Genomic DNA, 16,985 nt, shown 5'->3' on the forward strand with positions numbered 1-16,985 from the left:
CCTCAGACACTTAATAGTTACCTAGCTGTGTGGCCTTGGGCCAACCACTTAACCCCATTGCCTTGCAAAACCCTTAAAAAAAAAAAAACTTAGAAAAATCATACTCATCCTCTTCTAGTGCATAGCAAAAGTTTTGTTATGTTCTATTCCTAGAACTGAGGAACTTTTTGTATTTGTCCACAAAGTAATTCAAACTCAGATAATCCTGGATTGACAGATAGAAAAGTAGTTTTGTTTGTGTCAAATTAGCATCTATTTTGAAGATTCATCTATAAAATGTTGTAATGTAAAGGCCCCCAAAATAAATTATCCTTTAGCTCTAAAATTTATTATCCATAATGCCAGACTATTGAAATTTTCATCTTTTCATACAGTCTAAATCAGAAGACCTCTATGCATATTTACTTGATTCTAATGGTAAAAAAACCTGAAGATGTTAATTTGGAGAACTGACTTTTCTGTTCACAGCTTCATCACTAACTTCTTAGGTCATTTAACCTCCTGGTTGTCTCAGCTTCTATATCTAAATAAGAATATTATGTAAATAACTAATTAAATAGATGATAAGTGCTTTGAAAAATACCATTGAAATACTGATAATTCTCCCATGAATGAACAAATAATGAAGTTCTTAACAGAGATTATGAGGGCAGAATGTTGTATGTGTTGTCAGATGTGTATCCATTGCTTCTTGCTGGGGGAAAAGAGTATGGCATTATGGACAAGAAAGTTTAGTTATGAGGATGTGTGATTAATACCCTAACCTCCTAGTTCTTAATTCTACTCAATTCTCATTACCTCCTCTTCCATTTTATCCCAGCCACACACAGAGCTTGCTTTGTTTTAATTTTGCTATAACCAATAAATGTTCTATTTCCAGTTTCCAAAACTCTAATTTTTCCTTCCATCTTTCCCTCCTCATCCTAACCCTTTATGCTTCCTGTGATCTATAATCCCTCTATCTCCCAGCATCTAAGCCATTACTCCTGCTCAGGCTGTACTTTTCTCTCTTTCCACTCATGAACCCTTTGTGAACAAGTTTAGCTCTACTCTTTCTTCTTTTAAATCTGTTGTTCCTTTGCCTTCCTACCAGTCACGCCTTGTCAAATTCCAATTCTGCATTACTTCCACTGTCCCCCTCTTTTGGTCTTACTCACTTGCTACTCTAAAGAACTGGAAGAAATCATAAAACTTGACTGACTTCCCAATTCTACCAGCTAATGTTAGCTGGGCTCAGGGGAGTCACATCAACAAACATTTATTAAGCCCTTGACGTGTGTCAGGCTTTGTGTTAAGTTCTGGGGACACAAAGGAAGGTGAAAATTCCTAATGTCACTCCTATTAAGGAATTCACAATCCAATGAGGGAGACACATGGAAACAACTTCATAGAGACAGGATAGATTTGTGATGCTCTGAGAAGGAACACTTTAGCATTGAGGAGGACTGGGAAACATTTCTGGTAGAATCAGAAGTCTGATTTTAGCTGGGATTTGAGAGGTCTGGAATTCTCTAAGACAAAGAGGAGGGAGAGAAGTACAGTTGTGAGGTACAGATTATGAAAACATGATGATGAGAGATGAAGTATTGTGTGAGGGAAACCAAGTAGTCATGTTACGAATCATAGAGCAAAAGGGGAGGGTGAGGTGTACAGACGGAATAGACCTTTAAAAGTCATAATTGTACATTGGATCCCAAAGGGGACAGGCAGTAGAGTTGCCTGAATATAAGGTGACATGGTTTGACTTGTGCTTAGGAAAGATTACTTTGATAACCTAGTAGAAATTTGGTTGGATTGGAATGAGGGAAGAATTGAGGCATAGAGACTAACCAGTGGGCTGTTGTAGTAGCTCAGAAATGAAGTAATGAGGGTCTGAACCAGGATGATCTCAGTGTTTGAGAAGAAAAGGGTTTTTTAATAGTAGAAATGACAGAATTTGGCAACTGATTTTGGATATTGTAGGTGATAAAGGAGAATGTTTTGGGGGGTTTTTTGTCCATTTTTTTTTTAGTTTTTTGCAAGGCAATGGGGTTAAGTGGCTTGCCCAAAGCCACACAGCTAGGTAATTATTAAGTGTCTGAAGCCGGATTTGAACTCAGGTACTCCTGACTCCAGGGCTGGTGCTCTATCCACTGTGCCACCTAGCCACCCCTGTCCTTCATTTTCAAGGAAGACTATGACAGCTGGGAGGTAATGCCATGGCAAGCATGTGAATTGGATTTGAGTGAGGGATTGCTGTGCTAAGTCACCAGTCTTACTTCTTCAGAGTCATCTGGGTTCAGTGGCCAGATATAAATCAGGACAGCTGGCGATGGCCCTGGATGTGAAGTAATCAGGATTAAGTGACTTTCCCAGGGTCACACAGCTAGTAAGAGTCATGTATCTTAGACTGGATTCAAACTTCTGTGCTTCTGACTCCAAGTCCATTGGAGAATGACACATAAATTGTGAGCTTGGTTGATTGGGAGGATGGTGATACCCCAAACAGTAATTGGGAAGCTTTGAAGAGGTTAAGATTTAGGGTTAAGATCTTAGGGGGAAAGATAATGAGTTCAATTTTGGACACACTGAATTTGAAATGTCTATGAGACATCCATTTGAGGATGTCTAATAGGCAGTTAGTGGTGAGGGACTAAAAGCCAAGAGATGTTCTAGTTGGATAACTGGATTTCAGAATCATTTGTATAGAAGTAGCTGAGCCCATGGGATCAAAGGTAAATAGAGTCAAGAAGACTAATTTCTTGAACTCAAATCTTGCCTCAGACTCTTATTGTGTGATCCTAGTCAAGTCACTTAACCTTGTTGCCTCAGTTTCCTCATCTGTAAAATCACTGGAGAAGGAAATGACAAACCACTCCAATATCTTTGCCAAGGAAATGGGATCATGAAGAGTTGGACACAACTGAAATAACTTGGACAACAAACAAAAAATGGCACTAAGAATTTGTATTGATAGAAAACATTTTATTTAGATGTTCTAGTTTTGTAATTGAAAATTAAGCAAAATGGTATAGAAGAGAAAGAGAAAGAGGACCAAAGACAGAATCTTGATGGGGGAGAACAGGCATTCATAGTTGCTGAGTATGGCTTGGATGAAAATCCAGTTAAGGAAACTGAGAAGGAGCAATCATACAGGTAGGAAGAGAGCCAGGAGAGAGCAATGTTGTAAAAGCCCAGAAAAGAATGAAGTATTAAGAAAAGGGTGACTGACAATCTCAAAGTCTTTAGAAAAGAAACACATTTCTATATTATTATTATTATGATTACATAAAGAAATTTACTCCATAATTAATTACTTATCCCACTTATCACAGCAGCTATTTAAATCTTTTCTGTCCTTAAAACTTCCTGTGATACTTCCTTCCCTCACCCTTTCTGCTAGTAACTTGTTCCATGATTCAAGGAAAGAATTGAAGCCATTTTCTGTGAAAGTCCCTTCTTTTTTACTCCTTGACTCTTCATCTCAGATACTTCTAGCATCATCCATTCCTTGCCATCTCTGTTTTTTCAGTCTCTTGAGAGTATGTTCTTTCTGAATTGTCCATTTCTGTTGCAGGGAACCAGATTAAAATATACTTAGAAAATGTTTGATGAAATCATAATAAATACTAAAAATAATAATTAAAAAAATTAAAATTCCATGCAGCATTTTTAGATATTCTAAGTCACTATGAGTAGCCTGCAAGGATCTGTTTTGAGTTGGACACAACTACTCTGTTCCTTTGTTCCTATTTACTACTGTCTTCTACAGTTTGCCCACATTCCCTTCCCCAGCTATCCTTTTCTCTCTTTACCTTTGTTTCCCCACTCAAATGCACACAAATCTTTCCCATCCTAAAAATCTACACTAGATCCTAATATTCTCCCAGCTATCTTAATTCTTATTCCCTTCTCATCTAAAATCTTTGAAAAAGCCATATACAATCAGTGCACTCATTTAGTCTTCTCACACTTTTTCTAACCCCTCCGCAATCTAGCTTCTTATCCTCATCATTCAACTGAAACTATTCTATAAAGTTATTGATTTCCTCTTAATTGCCAAATCTAATGACCTCAATCTTCATCCTTCTTGGCTTCTTTGACTACCTTCTTCTGGATACTCTTTTTTTTTGGGGGGGCGTTGCTGATTCTGTTTTTACTGGTTCCTCTATGAGTCTTGCTGCTACTCAAACTCTTTACCTGGATCTTTATGTTGTAGTCACTATTAGTGTCCTCTGTCCTGAGCCTATGTATATTTTCTGTCTGCCTTCCTTTCACTTGGTGATCTTATTGACTTTTATTTTTTCAGTTATTTCTCTGGTGATTCCAAAATCTACTTATCTAGTCTTAGTCTCAGTCTGAGTTCTGACCTTGCATCATTAGTTAGACTTCTATTAGACATTTCATACTGGAGACATCTTAAGCTCAAAAATGTCCACAATTTATGATTTTATTCTCAAACTTTTCCTTCTTTAAACTCAATTATTATTGGGGTTTCTAATATCCTTCCAGTCACCCAGGTTTATAAGGATGGTAACATCCTCAACTGTTTTGTTCAGAACACATAGCCAAGCAGTTGCCAAGCCTTGTAATTATTTTCTTTATAAAATCTCTTGCATAACACAGCCATTACCCTAGTTTAGACCCTCATCTGGATTATTATAATAACTTTTTAATTGACCTTCCTGGCTTAAATCTCTCTCCATTCTCAAGTCATCCTCAACACAGCCACCAAAGAATTTTCCTGAAGCATGGTCTGACTATACCAGTTCCTTACTATAGCAAGTTCCAATGGTTGGTTCTCTTTTATCTCCAGTCAGATAAAAAGTCTTTTGTGTGGCATTTAAAGTTCATTACAATTACCTTTCTAGTCTCTCTACACTCACACTATGATACAATGGCCTACTTGCTCCCCCCCAACACATCCCCCTTCTTTGCATTGTCTGCTTCCTATACCTAGAAGGTTCTACTTCCCCACCTCTTAGATTATTAAAATATTTGAGTTCCTTCAAGTTTCAGCTAAGGTGCTACTTCTTCTAGGAGACCATTCCTTATCTTCCTCTAGTCGTCAATGCTGTTTTTTGGTAAGATTACCTTTCAGCTATTCTGTATTTATCTTATATATTCTGAATAATAAATGTGTTATTCATAAGAAATGTGAGCTACTTAGCTGTAGAGGCTGTCTATACTTTTTCTGTATGTCTCTAACATTTGGCACAGTACTTGACAAAACAAGTACTTAAGAAATGCTTAGAGATTGATTAATTTGTTATTGTCCAGAGGGTTCAATTCTGAGGGTTGTTTAAGTTATATCCCCAAATGACTATGGTGTACAAACAAGAGACTTTAATAAAAGTTTTAAAATGATCAACATTAGTTTATATATTTTATTTAATATATACTAGAGACAAGTTTTCTGATTTGGAAGTAGACTTAGAGGCTATCTAATTCAACCTTTACCTGAAAAAGAAACCATTATGTCTACTATTTCTGACAAGTTATCATCTGTTCTTCATTGAATTAGGGGGAATTCATTACTGTTCCAAGTTGTACATTTTCCTTCTGTATGGCTCTAATGATTACAAATTTCTTCTTATCTCAAGCTAAATCTTCCTATTTGCAAGTACCATCCATTGGTCTCTTGTCTGTCACCAATCTGAATGAAATTTATCCTCCTTCTATGTGAGAACCTTTCATATTCTTGAATACAGTAACCTATGTAGCCTATAAATTTTCTCTTTTCCATATTAAAAATGACCATTTCCTTTCACTGATGTTTATATAACATGATCTTGAGATGTTCTTCATCATTTCAACTGTTCTCTGAACATCTCATGCTTGCCAAAATCCATCTTACATTGTGACCAGAGCTAAAAACAATATTGTCTGAGAAGGGCCTAGTGTAACATTCTTTCATATTCCCAACCCTCTATAACTCTGTTTTTTTAAAAATTCAGGCTTTTGTGATTGCTGTTTATTTTGCTGAACTGTTTTCAGCCTATGGTCCACTAATAACCTTGTTTTTTTTTTTTTAGAAGAAGTTTTATCTTGCTAAGGTTTTCCCTTGGAACCTTTATATTATGCCTGTTATTGCATATGTCAAGTTGGTATTTTTTTAGATGCAAATATAAAACTATGCATTTTTTCTTATCAAATGCCAATTCATAAGATCCTTCCCAGTGATCTGGTCTATTGATATCTTTTTGGATCCTGACATCCACTGTATTAACCAGCTGTTCCCCTGTCCTTTTGTGTTAATTGAAAGTTTGATAAGCATTAAATCTATACTTTTTTTCCATGTCATTGAACAAAATGTTAAAAAATACAATGTCAAACACATATCCTTGGGTCATTGTAATTTTTCAAGTTGACACCAGGATCATTCATGACTACTCTTTCATTTTGACCATTTAATCAGTTTCAGTTTTACTTAGTTGTACTAATTTTTCTCTCATATGTCTCCATTTTCTTCATAAAGATAGTATGAGACATTTTATCCATTGTGTTACTAAAAATCTCAGTAAACAATGTTTATAATATACCTTAATATACTAATTTAGTTACCTTGGGAAAAAATGAAAGAGGTTAAGCCAGAATTTCTAGTTCTGGATGCTTTTTGTGATCATTGTTCCCTTCCCTAGGTACTCGCAAACTTTAGTTCCTATAGCAGTAGAATTTTACCAGGAATTGAAGTCAAGCTTTCTTATGTATGGGTTTTTGTAGACTCTACCTTTTTTCTATTTTCTTCCTAAGTTAGAATAGTGTATTTCTTTAGTCATTTGGTATTGTCCCCCATTTTCTAGGTTTTTTAAAAAAATTCATGACTTCTTGGTCAAATCTGCTAGGTCTTTCAATACTTTGCTTCTCTGGAGGAATATTATAGCTAATTTTTCTAAAATTCTATTCATGTCATTTCTTATTTATTTTATGGTTCAGTTTGGTTAAATAGTTTTATGATAGTTAAGTAAATCTGAGAGGAATAAATTGAAGTCTTCCATTAGTATAGTTTTTACTGTCTCCTGTAATTCATTTGACTTTTCTTTAAAGATGCCATTTGGTGCACATATGCTTAGCATCAGTATTACTTCATTGTCTTTGATATCTCCTAGCAAAATGTAGCTTCCCTGATGATCTCTTTCCCCACCTTTTATTTATTTCAACTGAAGTGTAATAGATTTTGTTCCTTATTTTAATTCTGTGTATGTCTGTTTATTATTTGTTTGTTGTAAACAACACATTGTTGGATTCTGGTTTCTATTTCATTCACTATCTGCTTCCATTTTTTTTGATGAGTTCATTCAATTCACATTCACAATTATGGTTGCTGAATATTTTCTTCCATCCTATTTTGTTCAAGTTATTTTTCTTGCCTCCTTCCCTTTATTTTATTCTATCCTTCCTCAAAAGTCAGTTTTGCTTTTTGCCTCTTTTAATTTATTCTTTCCCTTATTATGCATCCTTCTAGTCTTACCCTTTGCTACTTCCTTGATAGATGTATGTATTCTGAATTTTTTTTAGGAAAAAATTATGAAAAGAAAAGAAAAATAAACACAAAGCAAGTGTTTAATAAATGCTTGTTTACTTGACTTTTAAATAAATTATACCCTTTCAGAGCCATAGTCTACTCATGTACCCAGTCTCAGTTATATCTGTGCTAACAAATTTGCCTTATTCTTTGCATGATAATCTTTAGTCATGCTTGTTACTTATACTTCTTTGTATATAATTAGCTGTCTGATTCCATGGGCTTTATTAATAATTCCTTTCTTAGACTTTTGCTTCCTATGAATTTCTCCATGTAAGTTATTAAGTTTTTTCTTCCCTCCCCCCAGCTTCCTTTTCAATGTAAAGAATGATAAGATTCCAGATAGATTCTTATCAACCTTTGGTATACTTCATCTTGACTGAACCTTATTGTTTCTTATATTTTTAGCTACGGTTTGAAATCCAGAACCAGATCTCAGCAGCCCAAGCACTTATAAAATCTGTTCTCTTCTTCTAAAGCCCTTCCTTTGGCTACCAACTTTACCCCCAATTCCTTTAGGTTCTTGCTTGGAAATTTAAAATCCTGAACAGTGTTTGCTAGTTTCCATATTATGCTATTTATTTTCATATAAATCATCAGAGGGAAGTCCTTAAATTGGATAAATCTTGTAGCTCTCCTTGTCATATTCCCAGGAATATACTTTGGGAAATTAGTCCTCTCTTTTATTCATTTCATTTTAGTTTAAAAAAAAAGCCAATTGAGTACCTTTCAATACTGAAAAGGTACACTTCTTTCTCTGATTATTTCTGAGTAGCCTCTTTCCTATGACCATTATGAAGAAATTTCTTATTTTTTAAAATTACATGTAATGTTTTCAATAGTTTTCAGTGTTCATTTTTTTTTTGTTTTTATGAAGCAGTGGGGTTAAGTGGCTTGCCCCAAGGTCACATAGTTAGTATCAAGTGTCTGAGCATGGATTCGATCTCAGGTTCTCCTGACTCCAGGGTCAGTGCTCTAACCACAGTATCACTTAACAGCCTCCATCAATGTTAATTTTTGTAAAATTTTGAGCTCAATATTTTTCTCTTTCCCTCCTTTCTCGCCTCCCTCCCCAGTCAGTCTAATATAGTTTGTATAGCTACAATCATATGAAACATATCTTCATATTACTCATGTTGTGAAAGGAGAATCAGAACAAATGGGTAAAACCACAAGAAAAAAACAAACAAACAAAATTTTAAAAGGGAAAATAGGTTACTTCAAACTGCATTCAGACTCCATAGTTTTTCTTGGAATGTGGATAACACTTTCCATCACTATCTTTGATTACTGTATTTCTGAATAGATCACAGTGTTTCTATTAATGTGTTTGATGTTCCCCTCTTCTTTTCACTTCAGTGAGCATTTATTTAAGTCTTTCCAAATTTTTCTGAAATCCATCTGCTCATGATTTCTTAAAGAACAATAGATTTCCATAACATTCATGTACCACTTTATGTTCAGCTATTCCCCAGTTGATAGGCATCTTCTCATTTTCCAATTATTTGCCACCATTAAAAAGAGCTGCTATAGATCTCTGAGGTACCATCTCACACTTCTCAGACTGGCCAATGTGACCAGAAAGGACAATGATCAATGTTGGAAGGGATGTGGGAAATCTGGGACACTAATACATTGTTGGTAGAGCTGTGAACTCATCCAACCTTTCTGGAGAGCAATTTGGAATTATCCCCAAAGTGCATACACTTTGATCCAGCAATACCACTACTGGGTCTATACCCTGAAGGGATTATGAAAAAGGGTAAAAACATCACTTGTACAAAAATATTCATAGTAGCCCTGTTTGTGGTGGCAAAGAACTGGAAATCAAGGAAATGTCCTTCAATTTGAGGAATGGCTTAACTGTGGTATATGTGTGTGTCATGGAACACTATTGTTCTATTAGAAACCAGGAGGAATGGGAATTCATGCAAATCCTTCCAGGCTTCTCTGAATTGAAGCTGAGCGAGATGGGCAGAATCAGGAAAACATTGTACACTCTTAACAGCAACATGGGGGTGATGATCAGCCTTGATGGACTTGCTCATTCTATCAGTGTAACAATCAGGGACAATTTGGGGCTATCTGCGATGGAGAATACCTTCTGTATCCAGAGAAGGAATTGTGGAATTTGAACAAAGGCCAAGGACTATTATTACCTTTAATTTAGGGGAAAAAAACCTGATATCTTATTATGTAATCTTACTATCTCTTATACTTTATTTTTCTTCCTTAAGGATATGATTTCTCTCTCATCACATTCAATTTGGATCAATGTATACCATGGAAGCAATGCAAAGAATGGCAAATTGCCTTCTGTAGGGGGTTGGGGGGAGGGAAGAAAGATTAGTGGGAAAATTGTAAAACTCAAAATAAATAAAATCTTTAAAAGGAAAAAAAAATAACTGCTACAAATATTTTTATACAAGTAGGTCCTATTCCCTTTTAATGATCTCTTTGGGATACAGCCTAGTAATGATATTGCTGAATCAGAAGGTATGCACAGTTTTATAGTCCTTTGGGCAGTTCCAAATTTCTCTCCAGAATGGCTGAATCAGTTCACAGTGCTACAATCAGTGCATTACTCTCCCAATTTTCTCACATCCCCTCCAAAATTTATCATTTTCCTTTTCTGTATAATTAGCCAATCTGATAGGTGTGAAGTGGTATTTAATTTGCATCTCTCTCTAATCAATAGTTGTTAGTGTTTAACCATCCTCTATAGAAAAAGCTCATTTGTATTACTTAACTGTAAAAGTTCAATGATCCTTTTTTACTATTTTTAATGTGACATTCTCCAACTAACTAATCTTTTTTTTAAAAAAGTGGGATTCCCTTATAGCTCATCAGGTCCTTTTTCTTCATTTCTTACTTGAAGTTCTTTGCATTCTCTTAAGAAAAACTTCCTTTTCTTTAATAATCGGAATAAGTAGAACTTATCCCCATCTTTAAAGAACCTTTATTTGTCCCAGTTCTCTACTTAAACTTTCATCTAATTTATATCTGTTCTCTCTTTCACAGCCAGACTCTTAGTAAAGGTCTTCCAAGCTCCATCTTCATCTCCTGTTTATTTTCCAACCTTTTGCCATCTGACTTTTTTAATCCCTTAGGTAACTGAAATTACTCTCTACAACTTTAGAAAAGATCTCAACTGCTAACTCCAATGCCCTTTTCATGGTTCTCATTGTAATGTTGAATATTCCTGCTTTCTGGAGATTTTTTTCCTCCTTTTTCTTCTGTGACAATTTTTCTCTCAGTTCTCTTTCTTGCCTAACCATTCTGTCTGTTTCCTTGGTTAGATTGAGAGTCTCCTCCTCCTTCTCATTAAGTGTGGACATCCTTTAAGAAAGTATTCTCAGCCCTGCTGGCCCTGCTCTTTTCTGTCATATGGCTTTTTAATAATGATCTCTGTGAAGAGACTTTCAAATCTATTCATCCATCCTAAAATTTCCTGAACTTTAGTTTTTATTAACAGCTGCCCTCTGGTCCTTTACCCTGCAAATCCTGATGACTATATACATCTCAAATTCAAGATGCCCAAAATAGAATTACTCCTACTTTCCTTCATACCCCCTTCCTTCTCAGACTTCACCATTAGAAGATATCTTCTTTCCAGTTACCCTGGTTCACAAACTTGGTATCAAATATGACATCTTTCTCCCTCACCTCCAGTATGTAGTTAGTCCTAAGTATTATCTTGCGATGGAAAAATTTTCATTTTTCCACATAATCCTCCAGTCTTATCACTTCTTCCCTGGACTACTGCAGTAACTTCCTAATTGGTCTTCCTGCAGTTGCCAAAATAAGCTTTCTGCAATACAAGTTGAATCTGTTTAGGGCACAAAAATCTTCAATGGTTTCCTTTTACCTGTAAGGTGAAGTATAAAAGCTTCAGCCTAGCTTTACAGCCTTCCACAATATGTCAGGATCCTTTACAGTCAATTTTCATATTGCTATATTTCACAAGATCTTTCTTTGAGTCCACCTGGATTACTGACACTTCCTTGATCATGATATTTTGTTTCTTGCCCCTATCTTTGTACATGTTGTCCTCTATATCTGAAATGTATACCCTCATCACTTCTGCCTCTTAGAATCCCTACTTTGCTTCAAAGCATTGCCCAAATTTCACCTTTTACTGTTTTCACCTGCATCCTGCAGTGTTAGTTTGGTTTCCCCTCTTTAAATTACTTTGTATTTTTTACATTTATTTTACATTTACTTATTTATGTATGTTTATATTGTTATACTTTTCCCTCCCTATCCAAGAATATTAGCTTCTAAATAGGAGAGACCTTTTTCATTTTTGTATCCAGAGTGCCAAGGCTTTTTTTGTAGTTGGCACATAATAATTGTTCATTGAATCGAATTGAATTTCACCTATGTTCTCTAGGAATGGATATAATTTTGTTTTTCTTGCACATATAATTGTTATGTGGTACTGGCAGAGTTATTTATATTTTCTGCAAATTCCTAAACTATTCCTCCCCCTTCTCATCCTCCCACTGATTAGAAGAAAGATCCTAAGTCATTTGTTGGTAGCTCTTGTTTATATTGGGTAGTTCCTAAATGAAGCTCACTTTCATATTGAATTACCCTCCTCTTTTCTTTATGATATGAAGTTGACTTGCCTTGGATTGGCAATTGGTACTTCCTTCCAAATCTTAATGAATGCAGAGGCTTGGCCTGGGATTTTCAAACTGAAATTGAATCATAAAGAAGGCTCTATCTAGTTATCTAATTACATGGCTTCTTTTCTCTTTTTCATGATAAAGGGCAAACTTGCTTGTCTTTGTCAGGACACTACATTTTATTTGATTATTTTTCTCTTTTGGGATGAAGGAATGAATTTCTTTTAGATTAATTATTGTAGTTGTCATAGTCATCATAAGTTATGATTCTTTTGCATTTGAGTACAATAATTGGGCTATATGATGTTAGTGTTGTATATTTTTGTATGGATAATACAAAGGTAAATAATGCTGATGGTACAGTGGATAGAATGCTAGATTTGGAGTTAAGGAAGACCTTAGTTCAGATCCTCCTTAGACATCAACTAACTTTGTGATCACAGCATGCCCATTTGTAACCTCTCTTAGTCTTCTTTTCCTCCTGTTTAAATTATGAAGAATGAATTTAGTGACATTCACAGGTCCCTTCCAACTTGAAATTTGTGATTGTATGATTCCCCAAAGCTAGGGAATATATACCATAATTAGAGATAAGACATAATAAATAATAAAGCATGTCTATAAATCTCAAGTGAATTATACATAGTACTATAGATATTTAGATCAGGAGATTACCATAAGGTTAATTTTCAAGAGTGTGAACTTGAACTTGATTTTAAAACAACTGAATGCATCATAAAGAGTACATTTTAAGGAGGAACTGTATATCACATTTAGAAAATGGATTGCACTGGCCAAAATAGAAATTTATCATGGAGGAAAATAGAAAATTAAGAAATGTGACTTAAAGAATTTGGAAATTGTCCTAAAGGCAAATGGAGATCCACAAAAGAATTTTGTGGGAGGTATGATAATGAAGATTTTGTATGATGAAAATTATCTAGCAGCCAATATGCTGATCAAATTGAGGTGGGAGGGTACTATAGAAAAGAAAGTTAAAGTTATCAATTAGGAGAGTGTTATAATAATCTAGGTTTAAAGAGACAAAAGCCCATTCTCAGTATTTGAAATGAGAATGCGAATAAAATATAAGTAAGATAGTACAAACAGAAATATAGAATATCCAATGGTTTTTAGATACAAGAGAGAGAGGAATAAAAAAATTCTTCTGAAATCCCAAATTTCATTGATAGAAAGAAGAAAGTCAGGACATGTACTTTACAAATGTTACATTATAGTTACTGTTGATTGTGAAATACTAGATGGCAGATGTCTTACAAAATATATGTATTTTTTTCTGTAGGAGTTTATGGAAACACTTCCGTGCTGTCAGCCTTTGTTTATTTTTATTAGTGTTCCCTGCTTATATGGCTTACATGATATGCCAATTTTTTCACATGGATTTTTGGCTTCTTATCATTATCTCCAGTAGTATCCTTACATCTCTTCAGGTAAGTGCAAGACTAGATTTTATATCATATTTTACTTGATTGTTTTTCTCTTTTGGAATGAAGGAATGAATTTCCTTTAGGTTAATTATTGTAGATGGTATAATTACCTTATAAGTTACCATTCTTTTGCATTTTCTTCATATGAACAACACCATATTTGGAATATATGATGTTAGTGTTATGCTTCTGGTGCCATTGTTTCTTTTCTCAAAAAGCTCTCTTCTCCCCCTTTCTTCCCTACTTTGTCCCCATTTCTGTTTTTCTAAATCTTATAGTTTCAGAATAACCAAATAAAATGACTTGACAAATAGATACTCTTGTAAATACAAAACTAATGTTTTCAATGTTTTTTCATTTATATTTTCAGGATATCAGCACTAGATTAGAAAAGTATAAATTTTTAAGCATTCTCTGCTTCTGGACTAATGACAGTTTAATGTATGTTCCTAAACATGACCTTTTCAGATATCTTTCAGACTCACTTTGAACACTCATGTTGCCAAGAGGTTCCCTAAACCCCATTGGGAGCTTCCATTTTCCTTCTGCTACTAATAGCTGATCAATGATTATTGACCTCCATCTCTAGGGTATACTCAGCATACCAGAGCAATAGACAGATAATCCAAAGCAAAAATGCGGAAATTCCAAGTGCCATTGAAGACTTTGGGGAAAAGACATATATATATATATATGAATCAGAAATGCCACAAAGAGGCTAAAATAAGAAAACTTTTCAAGTTTAAAGATTAGTTTGACTTGGGAGGGAGAAAATGGAATGCAAGATCTCCATCTTCCCCTTCCCTTCTAAGATTTTCTATATATTTGTCAAGAAGTTAGTGTAATTGAAAGCATATTATTAAACTGTTTGAAAACAAATATAAAACTGAATCCAAACCATTCATGAATCTCACTGCTAATGATATTAGAGAATAATAATTGTCATTCAATTTTCAAAGGCCACATCAATCAAATTAATCACGCCATGACTTGTACATTATTTAATTTATTTTACATAGTAGTTTTGTTGTAAGAGTAAACATAATCCCTCCTCCCCCCAAAAAAAGTAAAAAATCTCCCGTGAAATAAAGTAAAAGAAAAAAAATGTACTTCAGGTTCGGTCTGTGTTCCAATACCATCAGCTCTGTCTCATGGTGGATCGCATTCTTTATTGTAAAATCCATCAGGGAAGTTACTTTTGCAGTTGATGTTGCTGATTGTAATTCCCTCCATCCATTCATCTCTACTACCAATTATTATAGTTTCTTTCTCTTTTCACTCTGTCCCTCATCAAAAGTTGTTATGGGACAGCCAAGTGGCACAGTGGACAGAGCACCAGCCCTTAGGGCCAAGAGGCCCCAAGTCAACATCCCACTCCAGAGACCCAGCACCACCCATCCCTGTGGTCCTGGACAGGTTACCCAATTCCACCACCTTACAAAAAGTAACAAAGAAAATGTATTATATGTGACTATCCTCTCCCATGGTTTACCCTCTCCTCTATCCCCTGCCTACCCCTCTCCCTTTCTCCTGACCCCTTTCTCCCATTCCCTTTCTCTCCTTTTCCTTATAGGTTTCTTTGCCCTATTATATATATATATATATATATATATATATATATATATATATATATATATATATATATATATGTATATATGTTGTTTCCTTTCTGAGCCATTTCTGATGAGAATGAAGCTCCCTCATTTCCTCTCACCTTCCTCCCTTCCATACCATTGCAAAAGCTATTTCTTGACTCTTTTATATGAAATATCTTGGTTTATTCTACCTTTCCTTTCTCTCAGTACATTTCCTTTTCACCCATTGACACCATTAAAAAAATATATTATATCTTCAAATTCAGCTCTCCCCTGTGCCTTGTCTATATATGCTCCTTCTAACTGCTCTAATAAATGAGAAGGTTCATATGAGTAATATCAATATCATCTTTCCATGCAGGAATACACACAGTTCATCATCATTAAATCCCTCATAATTTGCCCTTCTCATCCACCCTCTCTATGCTTCACCTGAGTCCTGTACTTAAAGATAAAACTTTCTGTTTAGCTCTGGCCGTTTCAACAGGAACTTTTGAAATTCTCCTGTTTCATTGAAAGGCCATCTTTTCCCCTGGAAGAGGATGTTCAGTTTTGCTGGGTAATTGATTCTTGGTTGCATTCCAAACTCTTTTGCCTTCCAGAATATTATACTCCAAACCCTACAAGCCCTTAATGTGGATGCTGCTAAGTCCTGAGTAATCCTGACTGTAGCTCCATGATATTTTCTCTTTGACTTGGGAGTTCTGGAACTTGGTTATAATATTCTTGGGAGTTATTTTTTCTGGATTTCTTTCAGTAGGAGATGGGTGGACTCTCTCAATTTCTATTTTGCCCTCTGCTTCTAGGATATCAGGAAAATTTTCCTGTAGAAATTCTTTAAAAATGAAGTCAAGGCTCTTTTCCTGATCTTGACTTTCAGGTAGCCCTGTAATTTTTAAATTGTCTCTTCTTGATCTGTTTTCCATATCCATTGTTTTTTCAGTGAGATATTTCTTGTTTTCTTCTAGTTATTCATTATTTTGATATGTTTTTATTATGTCTTGATTCCTTGCAAAGTCGTCAGCTTCCTTTAGCTCCATTTTATATTTGAGGGATTTATTTTCTTCAGAGAGCTTTCTTATCTCCTTTTCCATCTGGCCAGTTCTGCTTTTTAAGGTATTTTTCTCCTCATTAACTTTTTGAACTGTTTTTTTTTCCATTTGACCTAAACTAGTTTTTAGAATATTATTTTCTTAAGCATTTTTTTTTTGGATTTCCTTGACTAAGCTATTGACTCAGTTTTCATGTTTTTCCAGCATCTCCCTCATTCCTCTTCCCAATTTTTCCTCTACCTCCCTTACTTGATTTTCAAAGAGCTCTGAGATAGTGTGAGACCAACTTCTCTATTTCTTGGAGGATTTAGATGCAGAAACTGGAACTTTCTTGTCTTCTAATTGTGTGTGTTTGTCCTCCATGGGATCAAAGTAATTGTCCATGGTCAGGTTCCTTTTTTTCTGTTTACTCATTTCCCCAGCCTGTGCCTGCTTTGGAATGCTTCCTGAGCTTTTTTTAAATTTATTTTTAATTTTACAATTTTCCCCCAGTCTCGTCTCCCTCCCCCCAACCCCCTCAGAAGGCAGTCTGTTAGTTTTTATGCTTCCCATGCTTTTGAGTATTATTGGGACACCCCCCCACAAGGACCTCCATATGTGAGGCTCTGACTGTTATTCTGCCTGGGCTCTGGTCTGTGGATGGCAATGAAGGCTACCAAACTGCTTCCAGGGTCTGAATATGGACAAAAGCACAAGAATCCTGTCTCAGGGCCAGAAGAGAAACCTCAATAGTCTCCCCCCCACCCTCTTACCTT

The 16,985-nt window shown here is 35.2% G+C and overlaps 1 protein-coding gene across 2 annotated transcripts in view; it reads left to right on the top strand.

Moving 5' to 3' along the window:
* The window catches only part of RNF145 (ring finger protein 145), a 109,981-nt gene that overhangs the window by 81,942 nt on the left and 11,054 nt on the right, over nt 1-16,985 (top strand). For both annotated transcript variants that reach the window (XM_074212511.1, XM_074212510.1), the window contains exon 9: nt 13,439-13,586. In XM_074212511.1, coding sequence (XP_074068612.1) covers nt 13,439-13,586 — 148 coding nt within the window. The remainder of the gene's footprint in view (nt 1-13,438; nt 13,587-16,985) is intronic.

Source organism: Macrotis lagotis, chromosome 1 (genome assembly GCF_037893015.1).
Source record: "Macrotis lagotis isolate mMagLag1 chromosome 1, bilby.v1.9.chrom.fasta, whole genome shotgun sequence".
Classification (NCBI taxonomy): domain Eukaryota; kingdom Metazoa; phylum Chordata; class Mammalia; order Peramelemorphia; family Peramelidae; genus Macrotis; species Macrotis lagotis.